This window comes from Tupaia chinensis, unplaced genomic scaffold (genome assembly GCF_000334495.1).
Source record: "Tupaia chinensis unplaced genomic scaffold, TupChi_1.0 Scaffold000569_1, whole genome shotgun sequence".
Taxonomy (NCBI): Eukaryota; Metazoa; Chordata; class Mammalia; order Scandentia; family Tupaiidae; genus Tupaia; species Tupaia belangeri.
This window is the reverse complement of record NW_006160083.1, coordinates 1,364,621-1,385,776: the sequence shown is the minus strand read 5'-3', so window position 1 is coordinate 1,385,776 and position 21,156 is coordinate 1,364,621. Positions and strand designations below refer to the sequence as shown.

General features: G+C 36.7%; 1 protein-coding gene across 1 annotated transcript; it reads right to left on the bottom strand.

The window, feature by feature from the left end:
* Nucleotides 1-1,229: 1,229 nt before the first annotated feature.
* Nucleotides 1,230-19,392, bottom strand: THOC7 (THO complex subunit 7). The gene is made up of 8 exons (XM_006158030.3): nt 19,195-19,392; nt 8,184-8,301; nt 7,176-7,303; nt 6,772-6,858; nt 4,072-4,129; nt 2,910-2,976; nt 2,758-2,827; nt 1,230-1,559 (listed from the first exon to the last, which is right to left on the bottom strand). The coding sequence occupies exons 3-8, from the start codon at nt 7,282-7,284 to the stop codon at nt 1,492-1,494; spliced, it is 459 nt and encodes a 152-aa protein (XP_006158092.1). The 5' UTR covers nt 7,285-7,303; nt 8,184-8,301; nt 19,195-19,392; the 3' UTR covers nt 1,230-1,491.
* Between the last annotated feature and the right edge of the window lie 1,764 nt (nt 19,393-21,156).

Genomic DNA, 21,156 nt, shown 5'->3' with positions numbered 1-21,156 from the left:
TTGGAACATAATCCTGAATAAACTTCTCTGGTGGATTAATCAATGGGACAGTAGGCAATATTTTGGAATATTCTGTCCAAGCCCTTAAAAAAAAGACTCTTTTTGAAAAAATTTAATTTTAATTCTAAACCAATGTATGCAAAGTTTGCCTTATTATTCTTGCTAATAATGGAAAATAGAAACACTTGTCAGGGCATAACAAAGGAACTTCTCTCATGATTTGCTAGAAGAAATTAGAAGACACATTTAAAGGTGTTATGACATTTGTGGGATTAGCAGATGGTGGTGTAATGGTTACATTGCTGGACTCCCATATAGTTGACTGCTGTTTGAGTCCTGGACCTGGCAGCTTGAAACTTATGCTGTGCACGTGTGCGTGCATGCCCAAAATCCCAAGAGAATAGAGGAGAAGGGATTGCAGTGTGGCCATCTGTCCTGGGGAGTGATTTCTCACTTTCTGTCTCTCTGCCTTTCTCTGTCTCTCTAGCAAGCGTGCACACCCTACAGCGAAAATCTCTTTAAAATAATTTAAAAAGGTATTATGACACTTGTAACATGATGACTGCTACTGAGCAAATTTTAAACTTTCATTTTTAAAGATAAAATCTTACTAAAATTATAAAACTGTTACATTATTGAGGTGTGATTCATGCAAAGTGCCATGTTTCTGAACTAACAGAAAGGATAAGGATGGAATCCAACAAGTATTGCATATGTAATTCAATACTTTAGAAAATTACAAGCTATGCAGCCTTAGCTTAATTTTTAAAAAGATTATGAGATCCTTCATCAAAGACAATCTTAAACTGTCTCAAACAATTCTTCACTTTATCAATATTCTTTCTATTGAAAAGGACTCTGAAAGAACAAAAACATATCAACAGAACATGTAATGACAGCATTCTCAAGTATTAAGTAGAGAGATAGAAAGTAAATGAATATTGATTTACTTTGCATGCTGTAATTACCTCTCACACCAGTGATTCTTAACATCATGGATCCTCTCCTCACAATCGGCATAAACCACAAACATTTTGCATATAATTTCACTTGTTCATGGCCCTCTTGAAACCTGTTCATGGACTCTATTTTCAAAGTGGTAGCAATTTCCAGAAATTGACTCATTTACTCATGTATATCCTATAAATGCCACCTTCTCACAATCATCAATCTATTTTCTAAGTCAATCAATGCTACCAGTTAAAAACTATCCAGAACACAAAAATATATCTGGCTTGAAAATATTTTATTAAACATTTTTAATGGGCTTCCTACTTTTTAAGTTTAAAAATAAAAAAAAGTATTTCTATTTCAATAGAAATAAATTTATACTGAAGTTATTTGCCTTTTTGTGAGGAATACGAGAAAAATGGTCATTAATATTTAAAAGCAAAGAACTTTCCAGCCGAAACTTTACATAGCTCAAGAGCATAACAAATTCTAAAGATCATGTAATTATGTCAGTATTTTAGGGAATGGTGAGTGATTAGCCTATGGCTTAGGATCTGCTTCCATGCTTGTTTCTTGAGCTTCTTCCACCTCTGAGAGCTTTTCATCATCTGTAATTGAGAAAGAAAAGTAACACCTTAGTCGACGATTTCTAATTTGCCTAAATTTTATGTTTAACACATACATGGAAATGTTTTTATTCTTGATTAACCAATTCATTCAAAGCAAAAATGGCAAAATGATTATGACTGCCTTTAGACCACATTAAGTGTTTTTTGTTTGTTTGTTTGTTCTTTTTCTCTTTAGAGAGAGAGTCTTGCTATCAGGCGCGTACACTTGTTGGAGAGAAGAGAGAAAGAAAGCGAGAAATCACCCCCAGGAGGGATTGGCACACTGCAATCCTTTCTCCTCTTGGGATTCTGGACATGCACACACATGCATCCAGCGTGAGTTTTAAACTGCTGGGTCCAGAACTCGCACTATGGTCAACTACGTGGGAGTCCAGCAACATAACCATTATGCCATCTGCTGGTCCCAGAGTTTTAAAACTTTTGCTTTTAACAGTGCTCTTTTAGTTGTTGTTTATTGGTTGAAACAAAATCTACAATCAGTATGATAGATTTCACTAAAAAAAAAAAAAAAAGCCAAAGCCTGGCTTTAGATTTCCTCAAAATAATTAGAAAATCAGGTAATGCAGAAATTTCTAAAAGGCTACAGTGGATACAAGACCAGGTCTCCAGTTCCCCAAACCAGCTATCATTCACTAGGTATGCAAATGTTCTCGTGTAGTGATTACTTATTATTGCCTGCCTGGGTCCAGGGTCATTAATTTTATCATAATAAAAGACAATAAATCAAGAAAAATTCCAAATCTATTATCCTTGATTTTTTTCTTAATTTGAACCACTAGATATGTATTTACATCAAATATTCCTATAAACTAAGACTTTTCTGCATATATCCAGAAGTTGGAACATGAGTACCTTCTAATATCATCTAGCTGTACTTCTGCTCAGAAACTGAAGATACCTCTCTCTTCAATGTGTATAGTACACAAGGCACACTGTTGGATCACTTAAAAACTTCCATAAACATTCACTTTAAGTTTTATTTATTTTTTAAATTTTTCTTTTGTTTTGTTTGTGTGCTTATTTCAAGAGAGAGCACATGACATCTCCAACAGGGCCTTCCTACCACCATTGGCCCCCAGTCTCAGTTGTCATGCCCACAGAGGTCCCCCAAGGCAAACCCAGGACTTTTCCCATGTGGGTTCAAGTGCAGTACTATTGCAACATTATTTCTACTTACTTTCTAATGTTTGTTGAAGTTCATGGATGGTACTAAGAAGAACATGAAACTGTTTGCGTCTCAATTCCAGCTGTGTTAATAAGAAAAATATTTATACATGTTGATCTGTAAACATACACAGACTACAAAGACTAACATACATATGCAAATACCTTATCTTCAACACTTTCTTTAATATGTGAAAGATGCTCTAATTCTTTTCCCAGAGCTTCTAGCTCCCTGGGGGAAGGAAAAAAAAAACAAAGATATCAATATCATATTTTCCTAATTGGGAAAATGGAATTTATAATTAATATCCAACTTTTCAGTTCTAAATAGTACTTTAAAATATATAAACAGAGAGTAGTAAGGTGGTGAGGCTTTTAAAGCTGAGGATGATTTCTTCTTGATCCTAAAGATGCACTTATTTTCATTAAAATTATATTTTTAGGTAAAATTTTAAAGTTTGAGAAATCACAGATAACAGAATTATAAAATCTAAGAACTAATTGTGATCAATTTTGTCACACTTTAACTTTTCTTTTTTTTTTCCTGGTAAAATAAATAAAACATTGCCAGTTAACATGAACTACATTTTGAATCTTACCTGAAGTCCGCTATCCCAGGTCTTTTTTCCTCCTCTACTCTCCCACCCAGGTAAACATATTGTTCTAATTCCTTTTTAATGTATGTATTTCTATCTCTGAATAATTTTTAACTTTTATAAATGGTTATTATTCTGTATATATTACTTAAACTTAGGAATAATCTAAAATTCTTTTTTTCCTATTATGTTTTGAGATCTGTACTTTTAAAATATATAACTAGTTTATTCTTTTTAACTGCTATTTAGTATTCTACTACATCAATAGGCCATGTTCTATTTATCCATTTTCCCACTGATATATGTTACATGTATTTACTTTAGATCTATAAGGCTAGAGACAGAAAAAAATCTAATTAAGTAGTATTAGACTCTACTTCCAGTGTTAAGTCCAGCCACAATGGCACAGGAAGTAGGGCACTGCTTCTCTGCAGTGCTGGAGTCATAGGGAAGACCGTGATTTGGATCCAGGATCAACTCGAGATGTGCATGTGCCTGTGATCCCGGTTGGCTGAATGACTATGGGGTAAGGGAGGGAACATTGTGTGACAAGGCCCTATAAAGCGTACCTGTTTTTCTCAAGAAATAAAATAAAGTTTAAAATTTAAAAAATAATATACAATATTGAAGGTCTGATCCCTTTTTTATATATTTCTATAAAAATGAAATCAATAAGCTAGTACATTTATGTATAAAGGATAGTTCCTTTCAGAGCCAAGATCTATACTTACTTTAATGTCTCATGCCTGTCTGGATGATGTTGAATCACTTTTGCCAAAGCATCATATTCTGAAAGACACAAATACATTAACCAAAGTAAGAATTTTTTTCAATTTGAATGATCAAAACAAAACGTATAGTATCACAAATCTCTACTAATCACTTTCCTAGTACATAAGGAAATGAAAACATTAAACAATGGAAAGAATATTAACATTTTACTTGATTCAACCATAACGATAATGATATGTGACATCAAAAGTGTTCTAAACAGGACCAGCCTAGTTTGTGCAGTTTATAGTGCACTAGATTGCAGTGCTGGAAGCCACATGGCTCACCAGGAGTTTTGTTCGTAGGATCAGTCTGCGGGCATGCTGGGCTGGTATGACTGAGGAGTTGGAGGGCTAGAGAAAGGGGATTACAATGTGACAAGCCCTGGTGAGAGTACTCTCTATCTTCCTGTCATTCACGCATGCATGGGCTCTCTATCATTAAAAGAAAAAAGTGTTCTGGGGCCAGCCCTTGGTGTGATGGTTAGGGTACTGGACTCCCACATGGACGATGGTGGTGTGAGTCCCAGATCTGGCAGCTTGATACTCACATCAGGTATGTGTGGATGTGTGCCCAAAATCCCAGGAGGAGAATAGAGAAGGGATTGCAGCATGGTCATCCCCTCTGGGGGTGATTTCTCACTTTCCCTTTCTCTTTCTGTCTCTCTCTGGCAAGTTCATGCAGTTATGGCAAAAACCTGAAGGAAAAAAAAAAGTTCTAAACAGAAGTTTCAGCTCCTATTTCTGTCTTTCCATTTACCTTTACCAGACAGAATATAAAAGGTTTGCACAAATGTAAGTAAACTGAAGTCAGAACTGATGTCAAATGGATGAATTCTAAATAAAATCTTACTATTTACTGCCAGTAAGTCATGTAACTCCTCTTAACCTTCCTCATGAAATGATAAATGTTAGGTTTCACTTAATAGACTTACTAATCAATAAAAACACTGTTTACAAAGTATTTTAAATCACTTAGAATTGACATTAATTATTAAATAAGTGGGTATATCTTGCTGTAAACTAATCACCAAAACTTCGCCACACACATTTTCACTGAACCCAACAATCAATTTTGAAAACTAGGGATTAAATTTAATCCTTCATCTTAATTAGCTTATTAAAAAGTAAAGTTAAGGCACCAGAAGATGGCATAATGGTTATGTTGCTAGACGTAACTGTGGTTCAAGTCTTGGACTCGGGAACTTGGAACTCATGTTGGATGTGTGTGTGCATGCCCCAAATCCTGAGAGTAGAATGAAAAAGAAGGAATTGTGGTATGGCCATAACCCCAGGATGGGGGTGGGTGACTTCCTGCTTTTGGCTATCTCTCTGGTTGAGTGCATGTGCCCTGTAGCAAAAACCTCTCTACAAAAAAAAAAAAAAAAAAGTAAAGAGGCTAGTAGTTCAAGTCCCAGACTGGTGTCTTGAAAATCACAAAAGGTATATGTGCACCCAAAATCCCAAGATGAGAATCGAGGAGAAAGAACTGCAGTGTGGCCATCCTCCCTGGAGGGTGACTTCTCACTTTCCCCTCTCTCTGTCTTTGTCTTTCTCTCTCAGGCAAGTACATGTACCCTAAGGCAAAAAAATCCTTTAAAAAAAAAAAAAAAAACTAAGGTAATTGTTTTGGAAATCAGTATATTAATTCAATAAAATAATACTTTTTTAGACAAAATTTTTTTCATATAAAATTATACATGCTCAGTGGAAAACAAAACGAAAACAAAAAGAACCTAGGCCATAAAACCCCACAAACTCAAAGTAATCATCAACATTATGCATTTCCTTATAGTTTTTCTTACATGTTACAATTGTGATTATATACTATGATTTTATTTGTGTTTTTATTTTTTCTAATTTACCTTATAATAGGAGGAATAATAACCTTGCTATTAAAAGTTATTTTTAGGGCCAGAAGGTGGTGTGGTGGTTAAGGTGCGGGATTCCCACGTGGCTGACCACAGTGTGAGTCCTGGACCTGATGGTTGAAAATCATGCTAGGAGCACCAGCAGTTAGCATAATGGCTATGTCGCTGAACTCCCCGGGTGTAATTTTTCATTATCCCTCATACTGTTTCTCTCTCTCTGGCAAGTGCACATGTCCTATGGTAAAAATCTTTAAAAAAAAAAATTTGAAATAGTTTTTATGGACTTCTTGAGGACATACCCTAATTTAAAAGCAAAAGAGACTACTAGAACAAGGTCAAACTTTCAACCTTCTTACTAGATATTTAGGCAGCCTATAAATGTTTGCTTGCTTTCTTTGTAATAAACCTCACTGGGTTTTCATTTTTCCTTTTTATTTTTTTGAAAGTAGCTCCATTAAACAAACTGTAAATCTAATGTACTTATGAAAATCGCTTTTACTGATTAATAATTCTTGGGCAAGACTGTTTAAAAACAGTAAAAAATTAGTACATAGGAAATACTTGGATAATCAGTACAAGCTAGCAAAGGACCCCCAACCCCACACCAAGTGTAGCCTTCCTTCTCGTTTTAAAGACTACTATAGTTTTAAGGAATTAAATTGGGCTCTTAATTCTTTTTTTTAATTCAGGTTGATTTTGGCTGAAGATTTTACCTCACAACATTAAAAACTGCATGAAAATACTAGTTGGTAATAAAGTATTTCCACGCTAAATCCCTCAAAACCCTTACCTTGACGGTTTTTTCGTATTCGTTTTGCTTGAAGAATTTGCTTTTTGCACTCAGCAATTTTTTCATGTGCTCCAGCAATGCTACATTCTATAAAAGAAGGTTTATTTTAAAGATAGTTATAACAACATGTATAATCTCCAACCATTTTCAATTTTAAAATGGGTTTCCAAATTGAAGTTCCACTGTTTACAAAATAGGTGTTGACATTTTAAAAAATTGCTGCAACCCAAAGGATTGTATCAGATTAGAATACACATTTTTATACCTGACATTTATTATATTCTATTAACATTGTAATTATTATCCTTTTACTAATAATCAAAACTGTAAGCAGATTTTGTTTCTTTTAGACCGTAAATAATAAAATTACAGATAGAACTACTAATTGCTTTAAGATTCTTTACCTATTTCTTTGTAAATTTTTTCATAATTTTCCATTTCTCTGAGATTCATATCATACACCAACAAAGTTTTGCCCATCGAAAATTCACATTGAGACAGTGTGCTCAACATACGTTGGTACTGGCTATATCTAATGAGAAAGAGAAAAACAGAATAAAAATGTTTGTAGACCACCAGAGTTGAATTATTATAATTCAGGCAAATTTTTTCTAATTAAGTTACACCAAGCTCTGAGAGAATCACTTGCTTTATCCAAAACAATTTAGAATATTTGTTGCTTACATTTTCTTTTTCCAGATGTAGTGTACTTGAATTTATAAACTATTTTTCTTACACATGCAAAGATGAGACTGTTGTTCTTATCAACATAGACCCAAACAACTATTGTTTGAATCTTACTAAAACACTTAAACATTCTTTTTATTAAGGTGGGTTTTTAAAATCTATGATTACTTATTTATATTTGTTGTACATCTCTATTATACTCAGTATGTTTTTTTAAGAAAGGCATGCATTAAGTCAAGGATGATACCATATACATCATTCTCAAAGGAGAGCTTTACATTCTTTTGTCTTAATTATTAAGCATTCTTTGTGGTGTTGTTCTCATAATTTTTTCACTCTATAAATTATTTATCTAGATGTAAAGTGAACTAAAATGAGAGGAAATTTCCTACATTAAAAACTATCAAGAATGTATGTAAATATCTTCCAGTAACTTAACAAACAAGAAAAATTCATTTATTTCATCTTACTAAAAACACTTATCTGTGGTAAGTAAATATATTAATGAATGTAAATTTAATCTTCATTCTTTTTACCTGTTTCCTAAAAAATTTAATAAATCTAAGAGGCCCCTGAAGAGAAGCCCAGTAAAATCTACTCTTGATTAATCAAGAGTTGGCTCTACTGGACATTTAAGGTGAATAAAAATTAGAAATATTAACCAGATCTTAATACACGATCTAAAATCATATCAGGGTATTGGAAAGAACAGTAAAAAGAAATACCCCTCTTCTTGGGATCCAGAGTTGCACCACTTAATGAAACTCTTTACTAGCAGATTGATTCTCCGATCATCTCCAGCACCATCTCCATCAATTAGCAGACGCTTCCGTATGACTTCGTCTGGAGGAAAGAAGAGCAATGGCAATTAAAATGACCATCTGGTTTTTGGTAACTTTTAAGGACAAATAACCAGTATTACGACTCATTCACTCATTCGAAAGAAAATTACTGAAAGGTAAAAGTACTTAATGCCATTGAATTATACACATAAGATGGCTACCTAAATTAGTAAATTTTATGTTATACATATTTTGCCACAACAAAATATATCTGTGTAGTAAAGAAAAAATGTTGTTGAGAGTCTACTGTGTGTCACGTGCTGTCCTAGTGGCTGGTATTGTGGCAGTGAAAAGTTTTGTCCCCACAGAGTTGGCATTCTGCTGAGTGGTTGAGTGGAAATAATTTTCAGGTACAACCAAGGAAAGAAGCCCATCACTGTTAGAAAACCTTTCTTTTGACAGAAGGAAACAAACGTTTGTGTCTTTGGGTAGTGAGAGGCATTGACAAGAGCAAGAGAAAAGAAAATTTAAAAGATTTAGAGGCAGACTAAGAAAAGTGAATATGAAAGACAGGTCAGAAAAAAAGGGAATGAATTTGGTAAGGTGTTAGCCTCCCAAGTGGTCGAACCCAGGTTGAGTCCTGGACCTGGCAGCTTGCTCTCTCACTTTCCTTCTCTCTCTGATGAGGACATGTGCCCTATAGCAAATTAAAATAATAATAATAAATTAAATTAAATTATTTTTAAGAAGTATAATTTAGTTATTGTACTTACTAGGTATCCTTCCCCAAGATTTTATTTTTAAACAAAGACTGTCTCACTTTGACATAAAGAAAAAAAGACAGAAAAAGGAATAGAAAAGCATGCAGATGATAATGATGAATAACAAGCAGAATTCCTACCTTCCTGCCCAGAATAGCCAGTGTTCTTACCTATGCAAAATAATGCTGGATCATAAAGAGAGAAAGGCCAGTTGAAACCACAATAAAATATCACTTTTCATCAGCCTGATGGAGATCAAAAAACCCAATAATAAGTATTGGCCAGGGTACTGGAAACTAAACTTACATATACTGACAGAATGAAACTGATATTCTTCGTAAGGCCAATGGACAGTATCAAAATTCAAAATTCAGATGCCTTTCTCATCCTTTAATTCTAATTCTAGAAATCTATCCTATAGGTCTATGTGCACTCATGCACAAAGACAGATGCAAAGGGATGTCTTAGTGGTGCTGTTCTGTGGTAGAAAGAGCGCAAACCTAAACATTCATCAGTGAGAGACGGGTTAAAAATTATGAATTATTCACACAATGTAATAGTATGTAGACAAAAGAAAACCCCACAGTGATGTATAGACTGATGCAAAAAAAAAAGTCTCTTTGTTGAGAGTCTACTGTGTGTCACGTGCTGTCCTAGTGGCTGGTATTGTGGCAGTGAAAAGTTTTGTCCCCACAGAGTTGGCATTCTGCTGAGTGGTTGAGTGGAAATAATTTTCAGGTACAACCAAGGAAAGAAGCCCATCACTGTTAGAAAACCTTTCTTTTGACAGAAGGAAACAAACGTTTGTGTCTTTGGGTAGTGAGAGGCATTGACAAGAGCAAGAGAAAAGAAAATTTAAAAGATTTAGAGGCAGACTAAGAAAAGTGAATATGAAAGACAGGTCAGAAAAAAAGGGAATGAATTTGGTAAGGTGTTAGCCTCCCAAGTGGTCGAACCCAGGTTGAGTCCTGGACCTGGCAGCTTGCTCTCTCACTTTCCTTCTCTCTCTGATGAGGACATGTGCCCTATAGCAAATTAAAATAATAATAATAAATTAAATTAAATTATTTTTAAGAAGTATAATTTAGTTATTGTACTTACTAGGTATCCTTCCCCAAGATTTTATTTTTAAACAAAGACTGTCTCACTTTGACATAAAGAAAAAAAGACAGAAAAAGGAATAGAAAAGCATGCAGATGATAATGATGAATAACAAGCAGAATTCCTACCTTCCTGCCCAGAATAGCCAGTGTTCTTACCTATGCAAAATAATGCTGGATCATAAAGAGAGAAAGGCCAGTTGAAACCACAATAAAATATCACTTTTCATCAGCCTGATGGAGATCAAAAAACCCAATAATAAGTATTGGCCAGGGTACTGGAAACTAAACTTACATATACTGACAGAATGAAACTGATATTCTTCGTAAGGCCAATGGACAGTATCAAAATTCAAAATTCAGATGCCTTTCTCATCCTTTAATTCTAATTCTAGAAATCTATCCTATAGGTCTATGTGCACTCATGCACAAAGACAGATGCAAAGGGATGTCTTAGTGGTGCTGTTCTGTGGTAGAAAGAGCGCAAACCTAAACATTCATCAGTGAGAGACGGGTTAAAAATTATGAATTATTCACACAATGTAATAGTATGTAGACAAAAGAAAACCCCACAGTGATGTATAGACTGATGCAAAAAAAAAAGTCTCTCCTTAGATATGTTGAGTAAAATGAAAGCAAGACAGGTGCAAAGCAGCACATTCATAAGCTGCCATATTATGTAAAGGGGAGGATTTGCGTATAGTGGTATTTGTGTACATATCACACACGGACGTGCACATTATTCACTGCATATCTTTGGAAGGATACAGAAGAAATTAGTAATAGTGGTTGCCTCTGGTGAGGGGGACTACAAAAAAAAGATAATTTTCCTCCCTTTGTAGTTTTTAGAGGGATTGTGTTTGGGGGGAGGGTTTTTGTCTTGTCTTTCTTACCATGTGTATGCATTAGTTTTTAAAATAAATTTTAAAGTGTGAATAATTCCTGGAGAGCCTGCATGATGAATCAACAGCAAAATCTTTAAACAATAGTTCCGGTGTGTAGGCAGAAGTATTTTTGAGCGCAGGTGCAGCGGAGATAAACTTGGGGAGGCAGATGGCTCCAGTTTTAAAATATATTCTGTGATAACGCCAGATAAACATTTTTAGAACTGGGTTTTGTTCTCAGAGTCATGGCTTTGACAGACTGCTCACGCATCAGGTGTTTTAATTTTACATTTTAAAAATACAAACTAACGCTTTCAGTTTTTAGCCACCAGCAATGTTGTCTGAAGAAACAGAGATAAATAAAACAGTCCTCTAAGAGATTAAAATAAAAAAAAATTAATTGACTTTTTACTACAAATAAATTAATTTTATTAAAATAAAAGGAAATATCTAGTAGATAAAGCATTTCTAGTGGCATTGATGCTGACAATTCCTCCCCTGGTCTTACTTCTGCTCTAGTCAAATCCCGAAGAAATCTCACCTTCTCCCCAGATGCCTTGAAGATAGGGGCTTTTGAATGTAAATGATTTCAGGGAACAGGTCCAAGATCTGAGAAAAATAGGGAACTCACTGTCCTGACTGAGAAGGAAGTTGTTATCAGACCTGATTTTTCAAGAGATTTTTCAAGTTTGGTAACTAGAATGTGTAAAACATACTTCAAGTTCATTCCATCTGTACACTTAGGATGATGATGATGTGTGTATGTTTACCAATATATGCGATACTCCAATTACAAAAGTTTTTGAAAAATATTTAGAACATTGTACAGTCTAAAAAATCAAATCTACAGGTTGGTTTCATCTTCCCTACTAAGAGAAATGGTTCATGAAGGCCAGTCCTCTGTCTTCCTCCTCCTGTCTCCTTTCCAGCACCATAAGAGACTCAAATCATGTCTTACACATTTCAGATACTCAACAAATATTTTAAAATTGGACTTGTGACTGCACAGGCCCATTTTCCTCCTAAACAGCTTTGCATCAACAAATAACTAACAAATACTATCAAGCACCTATCTTATTTTCACATCCACAGCCGTGATTATTATTCTAGTCATGCAAAAAATGTGAATATCTGATCAATGCGCAGATGTGTCCGCAAGGTACCAGAGTAAGCTATGAGGATAAGAAATAAAGACCTCAGCTCTTTAATATTCATTAGGAAATAATATACATGTCAATATATATTTAGAGAGACACTGTGATTCTTAAATAAGTGACATAAAAACAGATTAGGAGGAAAGCTCTCTTTGGCCTGGGGAGATCAAAGGAGGTGGAACTTGAGGTGTTCACTTGATATTGAAAATCATTATTGGGGACCAGCAGTTAGCGTAATGACTATGTCGCTGGACTCCCACGTAGTCGACCGTGGTTCGAGTCCCGGACCCGGTGGCTTAAACTCACGCCGGGCGCGTGTGCGTGCGTGCCCAAGATCCCGAGAGGAGAATAGAGGAGAAGGGATTGCGGTGTGGCTACCACCCCCCACCCTGGGGGGTGATTTCTTGCTTTCTGTCTCTCTCTGTCTGTCTGGTGAGCGCACGCGCCCTATAGCAAAAACCTCTCAAAAAAAAAATCATTATTTAAAGAAGTTGAAGTGCGTTTTATCAATATCTATCAAAATTTCAAGTAACATATACCCTTTGACCCAACGATCTCAGATATACTTGCATATACACATTGATTATTCACTGGGACATTATAATAACAAAATATCGGATAAGAAAAATAAGTCAAATGTCCATAAAAATGGCACTGATTACATAAATTTTGTTATAAGAAAATGATGAAATAATATGAATATATAAGAATTGAAAATGTAGCATTTTACATACTGATATACACAGATGGTTTAATAACTTGTTACAAGAGTAAGATGAAGAGTATGTGAACAAAAATGTTTATCTGGCATTATCACAGGACTATGGTATATTCTTTCTCATATAAAAATGGGGAGGGGAACCAGCAGTTGGCATAATGGCTATGTCGCTGGACTCCCATGTAGTCGACCGTCGCTTGAGTACCAGACCCAGTGGCATAAATTCACACCAGGCGTATGTGTGTGCGTGCCCAAGATCCTGAGAGAATGGAGAAGGGATTGTGGAGTGGCCATCTTCCCTTGGGGGGTGATTTCTCGCTTTCTCTCTGTCTCTTTCTGTCTTTCTGGCGAGCGCACATGCCCCTATGGCAAAAATCTCTCAAACAAAACAAAACAAAACAAAACAAAACAAAACAAAACAAAACAAAAAACTGGGGGTGAGTGGTGGTGGTAAGAATACATATATTTACAGGCCAGTGTGTGGCATGGTGGCTAAGGATCCTATATGGCCAACTGTGTGGTTTGAATCCCGGAACTGGTGGCTTGAGACAATGCTGGGTATGTGTGTACCCAAATTCCCAAAAAGAACGAGAAATGGAAGAGGGGCTGTGGCATGACCATTCCCCATGCAGCTTGTTTTCTCACTTTCCCCCTCTCTCTGTCTTCCTCTGGTGAGGGAGTGTACTCTCTCACACAAAAAAATAAAAAAATAAATAACATATGTATTGGCCCAGCAGATGGTGTGGAGGTTAAGACACCAAATCCCACATGGCTGACTTAGTGGTTTGAGGCCAACTGAGCAGGTTTGAGTGCAACCCATGGCTTCCAAAACATACTGGGCGTGGGTGTATGTGTGTCCAAAATCCTGAGAAGAATGGAAGAGCAATAAACTTCTATTAAGAAGTAATACAACCACTTACTGGCTAGTGTATATTGTATGAGACAGGAACATGTGTGCATGCACGTGTGTATAACACACATGCTCACACTCAAATATATATACACACGTACATACATTGGGTCGTTGAAAAGTCATGACACATTTTTGCATAGAAAAACAGAAAAAAATACGTCATGACTTTTCTGAGAGGCCAATATCTATATCTATATATATGTGTGTGTGTGCGTATAATATATACATAAAAAAGATAAGAGCTTAGCATATCCCAAACCTCCTGCTTCAGCCATTTTAGTATGCTCTCATTTTAGCATGAAAAGACCAATTTCTCATAAACCCAGACAAACATTCCTTTTAAAATCTGTAATTGTTATTCTGTATAGTTGCTATTAAAACCTAATTACAAAACAGCTTTTTAGAACATCTTGGCACAAATGTTCTAAACAATCTGGAAGATAACTCCCAAAACTTTAGGAACAAGTCAAGGCTTGACAACCAGTAGCAACAGTCTCAATGTTACATATCTTCTTCCTAGGGCTCAGCTACAGGTCAAATATATCTCCCCAAACTGACAGGTCCCACAGCACCTTCTGATGGAGGACTGCAGTCTCATCTTCTTTTAGGAACTAGTAATCCTGAGTCCACCAAGGAGGGTAAGCTTTTCCTTTCTCTGCAATTTAGCAAGGACTCCTATATGTACTATGGGCTTTTTCACGGTGTTCTTAAACATGCTAGATGCAAACTAAAAACCATGGGAAGGACTAATAGAGACGAGACTACAGTGGAAAAAAACAGCAGGCCACTAGGGCCTTTTAACAACATATATTAAAATTAAAAATACTTATGTCCTAGGTCCAGCAGATGGTGAAATGGCTATATCGCTGGACTCCCATGTAGTGGAACACGGTTTGAGTTCCAGACCTGGTGGCTTAAAACATGCTGGGTGCATGTGCGTGCATGCCCAAGATCCCAAGAGGAGAATGGAGGAGAAAAGACTGTGTTGTGGCCATACCCCCTGCAGGGTGATTTCTCGCTTTCTGTCTCTGTCCCTCTGGCAAGCACACACACCTTATACCAAAAATTCTCTGAATATATATAGGTACCTATCTATCTATCTATCTATCTATCTATCTATCTATCTATCTATTCTTTGTCTCCTAGAATATTCCCACTGGTGTACAAAGGCATCTATACAAATATCTCCATTGTAACACTACTTGCAAGACTGATAAAAACTAGAAATCAACTAAATGTTCAGTAGGGAATTTGTTTTAAAAGTTAATAAAATACTACACACTGATGGAAAAGAATGAAATACATCTATATGAAAAAGAGCTCCAAGATATTGGGTTGTCAAAATAGTCATGATGCGTGTTTACATAGAAAAACAAAAAATATGTCATGACTTTTCTGACAACCAACAGTATCAATAATAATAGAAGTCTAATACAGATAAGTGTTTAAATATTTGTATAAAATTTTGAAGCAAGCATATTTACTAGCATACTAGCTAAGAGATATGAGGAGTCTTCTAAAAGTTCACAGAAAACACGTATTATGAAAAAAATAGGCATGGATTTCAAAAATTTTTCACAGCTAAACAAATTTATACTTCAATTCCATTTTCCATTAACTTTTTAAAGTCCCTAATATATAAAATCTAAATTACTGAGTATTGCTCTAAGATAATTTTCTACACATAAACACTTAATAGCTAAAACTGTCCTATAAAGTAGATGTTATTATCCCTACTTTTACTGACAAACTGAAGGCAACTTGCCCAAAATTAAACTCACAGGAAGTAAGGGACAGAAGTGTACTCAAACTCAGGGGGTCTGACTCCAGAAAAGGTGCTTTTTACCTTTCGTTGGCACAAGAAATTATTCTATTTAGAAGGGTGCACAAAAAGTTCATAGTGACTTGCTCTGGGGAGAGGGATTAGAAGTGGAAGGTAAGGAGGGAAAGCTTTCATTTGCCATTTTGTGCATTCCTTCTTTCAATTTCCTGACATGTGTTGTTTTCTTTTTCAAAACATTAACAGTGGATAACTGGGTCATTGGTCATTCTGAGGTACTTTCTTTTTTAATACTTTTTCCATATTGAACATTAGAATCTAGAGCTGGCCCCACGGCCTAGTGGTTAATGGAACCAGAACCCACATGGATGACCACAGTTTGAATCCTGGCCCTGACAACTTGAAAACCACACCAGGCAAGTGTGCAGGTGTGCCCCAAATGGAGAAATGGAGTAGAAGGGATTGTGGCATGACTACACCCTGCTGGGGGTAGAGGGGGAGGCGTATGCCTTCTCTTTCTCCTCTCTCTCTAGCATGCACATGCACATACTGGCCAAATTTCTAAAAAATAGTTCTAATCCATTATATTTAATAAATCTATGATGTGTTAACAAACAAACAAAAACTAGCTAGGCTTGACCTACTCAGACGACTAAGACAGGGAATAAAGTCATGTAAAAACAGGGTGTGGGGACTAGCAGTTAGCATAATGGCTATGTCACTGGACACCCATGTAATCGACCGCAGTTTGAGTCCTGGACCTGGTGGCTTAAACTCATGCCAGGCGCATGTGCGTGTGTGTCCAAGATACTGAGAGGAGAATGGAGAAGAAGGGACTACGGCATGGCCATCCCCCCTGGGGGGTAATTTCCCACTTTTTGTCTGTCTCTCTCTCACTTTCTGGTGAGCGCACAAGCTCTATAGCAAAAAAACGTCTCCAACAAAAACAAAAACAAAAACAAAACCCAGGGTGATAGATAAGTGTGTGTACGGATTTCTGTTAGATTTAGGGGTTAACAGTATTCGTGAGTTATTTACATGAATTACAGATAGCCCAATGTGTTAGATTCTTTATGGTAAAATAACACCTGGCCCTTCCTTTCAAGAAGGTTGAAGCCTTTAAAACAACTTTAAGGTCAATAACATTAAGACATACAAAAGGTGGGTAGAAAGAAGAATCTATAAGATGGTGTGATTCCCTATGTAAATATTAATCTCTCCTGAGATACTTAGGACCAGTTGAAATAAATAGCTGATGCCAAAGTAAACTACTCAAATCAACATTGAATACAAAATTTTAAAAAGAAAAACAAAAAATAGTATTGAGGTCTTTTGTTTCTCTCTCTCATTAGTTTAAATGTTCACAGTATGGTGCTAGTCAAGTCAAGGTTCAAACTCCAACCATTTATGTTGGCTAAAGACACATTACTTAACGGCTGAACTGCATCAGTTACTCCTGATGATCAGGGCCACAGTTGATAGAACAAAATGGAAGAATCCACTCTACGAATGCAATCAAACCAACCAACCCTTGGCCCACAAGTGTCTAATTAACACTGAATCAGCAATTGGAAAAGGAATGATAGCAGCAGCAAACAATCTCATGGTGTTTATACACTTCTGCCTGGCAACTGCACAACCCATTTGTTTCCTTTCATTCTTAAAAGTGACCTGGTTTAGACAATAAATGAAACAGTCACTCAACTTCAAATTGCTTTATATATATCTTTTCACTCTGCATCCTTAAAACCACCCTAGGTATACTATTAACTCCCTTTTATTGATGAGTACTGTCACCTCTGCATTTGTAGGAAAATACAGACAATTCTATTTTTAGAAAGTTATAATGCAGTTCCAATATTGTCATTTTGTTCATAGGCATATTAAAAACCATTATTTCAAGTTTTAACAAGCAGACGTCCATACATTACTCTTTTCTAATAAAACCAAAAAGCTGCTGTCAAAACCAACAAGCTCTTAAATGAAATATAGAGCCACGTCCCACCCCCACCCCCTCTTCTCCTCTCCCATCTGTTGCTCTGGCATACCAATGTATCTACCTAATGTTCTCTGTACTGCAAAAAGTGCTTTTGAAATTATTTCTACCAGGGTACTAACACTGTTTAACACCCTTTAAATTAACACATACAAATACAAACTGTTAACATAGTTTAAATTAACAGTGACAACATCTAAACTGTTTTTCAGCTAGCCAAAATGCTAGGGTGGCAACGAGTGAAGGAGAGAGAATGGCTTTGCCACTAACTAGCTGTGTAACTGCTAGCCGCTAACTTCCTAGGACCTCCATTTTTCTCAGTAGTGCTGGTGACTGTATCACTAGTCCACCATCTATAGATGGCAATTTAGTGCCTCTCTCCTCCTTTCTTGGACAGGCCAGTTTCTCACATTGGGTATAGAAAAATAAAGGGCTTCTCCAAAAGTTCCCAATTCAACTGGACATGCAGACACATATGTAAGAGTTACTTGAGGGCATGGTGATCTAGGCACCTCGAATATATTGTAGGATATTGGCCCTCATCTAAGCTCCAGGGACAGGTTCTGGTATTTTTATGATAGCTTCTCTGGAGGATGAATGAGGTATCAAAGGTATCTACTTCTGTCTTCATGGTCATCACTCTAATCCAAAGTCACATTGTCTCTCACAGGTTACTTTGCAAGGGGCTCCCTGCCTCCGTTCTTGCCTTCCAAGGATCCATTCTCTACATAACTCAGTAGGGTCTAAGATGAACTGTATTGCTAGTGCTCCTGCTTAAAACCCTTCAGTCATTTCCAAGTACCCACAAAGGATAATCCAGTGTCCCTTCCATGGCCTGCAAGGCTCTTCATGAGCACTATTTATCTCCTTCCTCCCTTTCTTTCTTTTTTTATTTTTTGGAGAGGTTTTTGTTATAGGGCATGTGCCCTCACCAGAAAGACAGAGAGAGACAGACAGACAGACAGACAGAAAGATGTCACCCCCTTAGGGGGGATGGCCACACCGCAATCCCTTATCCTCCATTCTCCTCTTGGGATCTTGGGCACGCATGCACACGCACCCAGCGTTTAAACCATTGGGTCTGGGACTTGAACTGTAATCTACTACATGGCAGTCCAGTAATGCACCCATTATGCCACCTGCTGGTATTTTCATATCACATTCCTTTCCAGTGCACCCAGGTTCAACTCCCCTGGCCTTCCTTATTTCCCCCAAAGGTTGCAAAGATTATTTTCACTTCAGGCCTATCAGTAGTTGCTGCCTTCATTTGGTACATTTTGGGTTCTCCACAGGTTGACCCTTCACGTTTTACTTTAAATGTCACCTTTCAGAAAGTTCATATTTAAATCTAATCTATTTCAATCTAATATATAGCAACCCTCCCCCATTACTCTCTCATCACTCCATCAGATTCATTCTCAGGACTTAATTTTAGAACTTAGTTATAGTCCTCTCAGAAATTATCTTTATTTGATTGCATGTGATTGCTCACTGCTGTAACAGTTGTAACAACACCTCACACTGTGCCCAGAAGGTATGCAATAAATTTTCATTGCCTGATCAGATATACCACTCATTTTAGCTCAGTTATTTTTAAAAACTCAGTTTAATAAAATCATGTTTATAGAGAATTGTCATAGAGAATTACCTGAATGGGTCAGCCCATAACATGGTGGTTAAGAGGGCTAGATTCCACTTGGCCCACCACGTGGTTAAAGTCTTGAGCCCATGGCTTGAGAAACATGCCAGGTATGTGTATAATGTGCCCCAAATCCCACAAAGAAGTAGAACTGGAGAAGGAAATACAGTACGATGATTCTCCATGGGCGTGCTTTCTCACTTTCCCTTCTCCCCTTTCTTTCTCCATGAATGCACACACCCTCTGACAAATTAAAAAAAAGAGAGAAAGTGAGAGAGAAGATTGTCTTAAAAAGTTATAGCTTGTTTTCTTCTTGATGGTCTAATAGTCTCAAAAGAAGCAAGCCAAAAAACCTTCGCTGTGAACTAAACCAGAGCAGCAGAGCTACCCACCAACCACCCAAACCAATGTCTACTGGTTTTAGAATGCCTTTCTAAATTGTGATTCAGCCTTCTTTGATCTAGCAAAGGGTGTACTAAGAAACAGCTCCGTGATTCTCAGGACTGAAAAGAGATTAAGTATATGACTGGCTTTTCCTTATAAGAAGCCCAAAGATAAACTTTTCCCTAGGGCTTATATCAGACATACCCCTTCTTGTCCTGGCTATCTCCTGAACACTGGATCATGAAGCAGCCAGGTCCTGCCTCCTGGCCTATGCTCGAAGAGACAATCACTTGCAGCTTTGTTAAGGCATGGACCACACTCTACCTCTTGCACTTTGATGACTATCCCCACTTGTGACTTCCCTTTGTTTTATTTTAGTCTCAATGGCCTTTTTGCCATTTCTTACCCATTTAATTTTCATCTTTTCAATATGGCGAGATGACTTAAATGTTTTCTAGCATAAGGCATATAACTAAGTATTGAGGGCTAAAGCAGCAACATGCATAAAATAATGTGGCTACTATGGGAAGAATCAACTAGGAAAGAGAAAAGGGGATACTGGAGATGGTGTTTGTTTTTTTTTTTTTGGACAGAAGAAGCAGGGAAGGGCAGTTTGAAGATTAACAGATACAGAAAGCACAGTCTTCATCAAAGAAAAGTAGAAGAGAGAGAGTAAAAGAACTCTTACATTCAGTTACATTCACTGAACATTGCTATGTGGTGGACTCAGCGTAAAGCCCTTTCTAACTTGTATTACATTTAACTCTCAGAACCACCCTATGAGGTGAAGTTCTTTGTCATCTCACTTACAGAAAGTGAAACTGAGACTCAAAGAGGTGAATTAACGTAAACAAGGTGAGATGGCTTCTAAGTGGCAGAGTGGAGCCTAACAGATGTGGGGGGCACTTGATATAGTCAGTAGGTTCACAAGAACTCATTTTCCCTTCCCATCTGAAAAAAACGATTTCTCCTTTGGAGTTCTTGATCACAGAACACAAAGAAGAAACACTAACAAACTCACACTCACTCAAGTCAGCAGGGTCATCCTGGAATCATTCCCCCCACCTACTCAATTACTGAAGTCCTGACATACTACCAACACATCCCCCCCCCCTTCACTTTTCTAAATTCCCTCTGGGCAAGTCACCTAAACCCGCCCTTCACTTTTCTAAATTCCCTCTGGGAAATTCACCTAAGCTCTTCATGTCCCAGTCTCATCTGTAAAATGGGGATAATAATTATAACACAGCTGGAAACAGGAGAATACTACACAACATAAGTTAAGAGCAGGGAACTTAGTTCCTCACTTTCCCTTCCCCTCACCATTCCTCACTTAGAATTTTTATGATGTAAATCTGAATGTACTACATTAATGTTAAAACATTTTAATGGCTCATAACTTTCTAAATGCTAGACAACACTTGTCATCTTTGAGTTGTTCCAACACCTTGTGACTTTCAGTCCCCCCCCCAGACCATTCTATTGCACCTACTTATCCTTCGAAAATGGGATGAAAAGAAACTTTTTCAGAAAGCTTTCTGATCTCTGGAAATGGATAAACAATCTTTGCTATACACTCCTACAATT

Bases quoted from the DNA above. Each gene is read 5' to 3' on its own strand.
- THOC7 (XM_006158030.3), bottom strand. From the start codon at position 7,284: ATGTTGAGCACACTGTCTCAATGTGAATTTTCGATGGGCAAAACTTTG. The intron at 6,859-7,175 runs GTAAAGAATCTT...CTTCTTTTATAG, and splicing joins AAAAATTTACAAAGAAATAG to AATGTAGCATTGCTGGAGCA. The intron at 2,977-4,071 runs GTAAGTATAGAT...TCCTTCCCCCAG, and splicing joins GACAGGCATGAGACATTAAA to GGAGCTAGAAGCTCTGGGAA.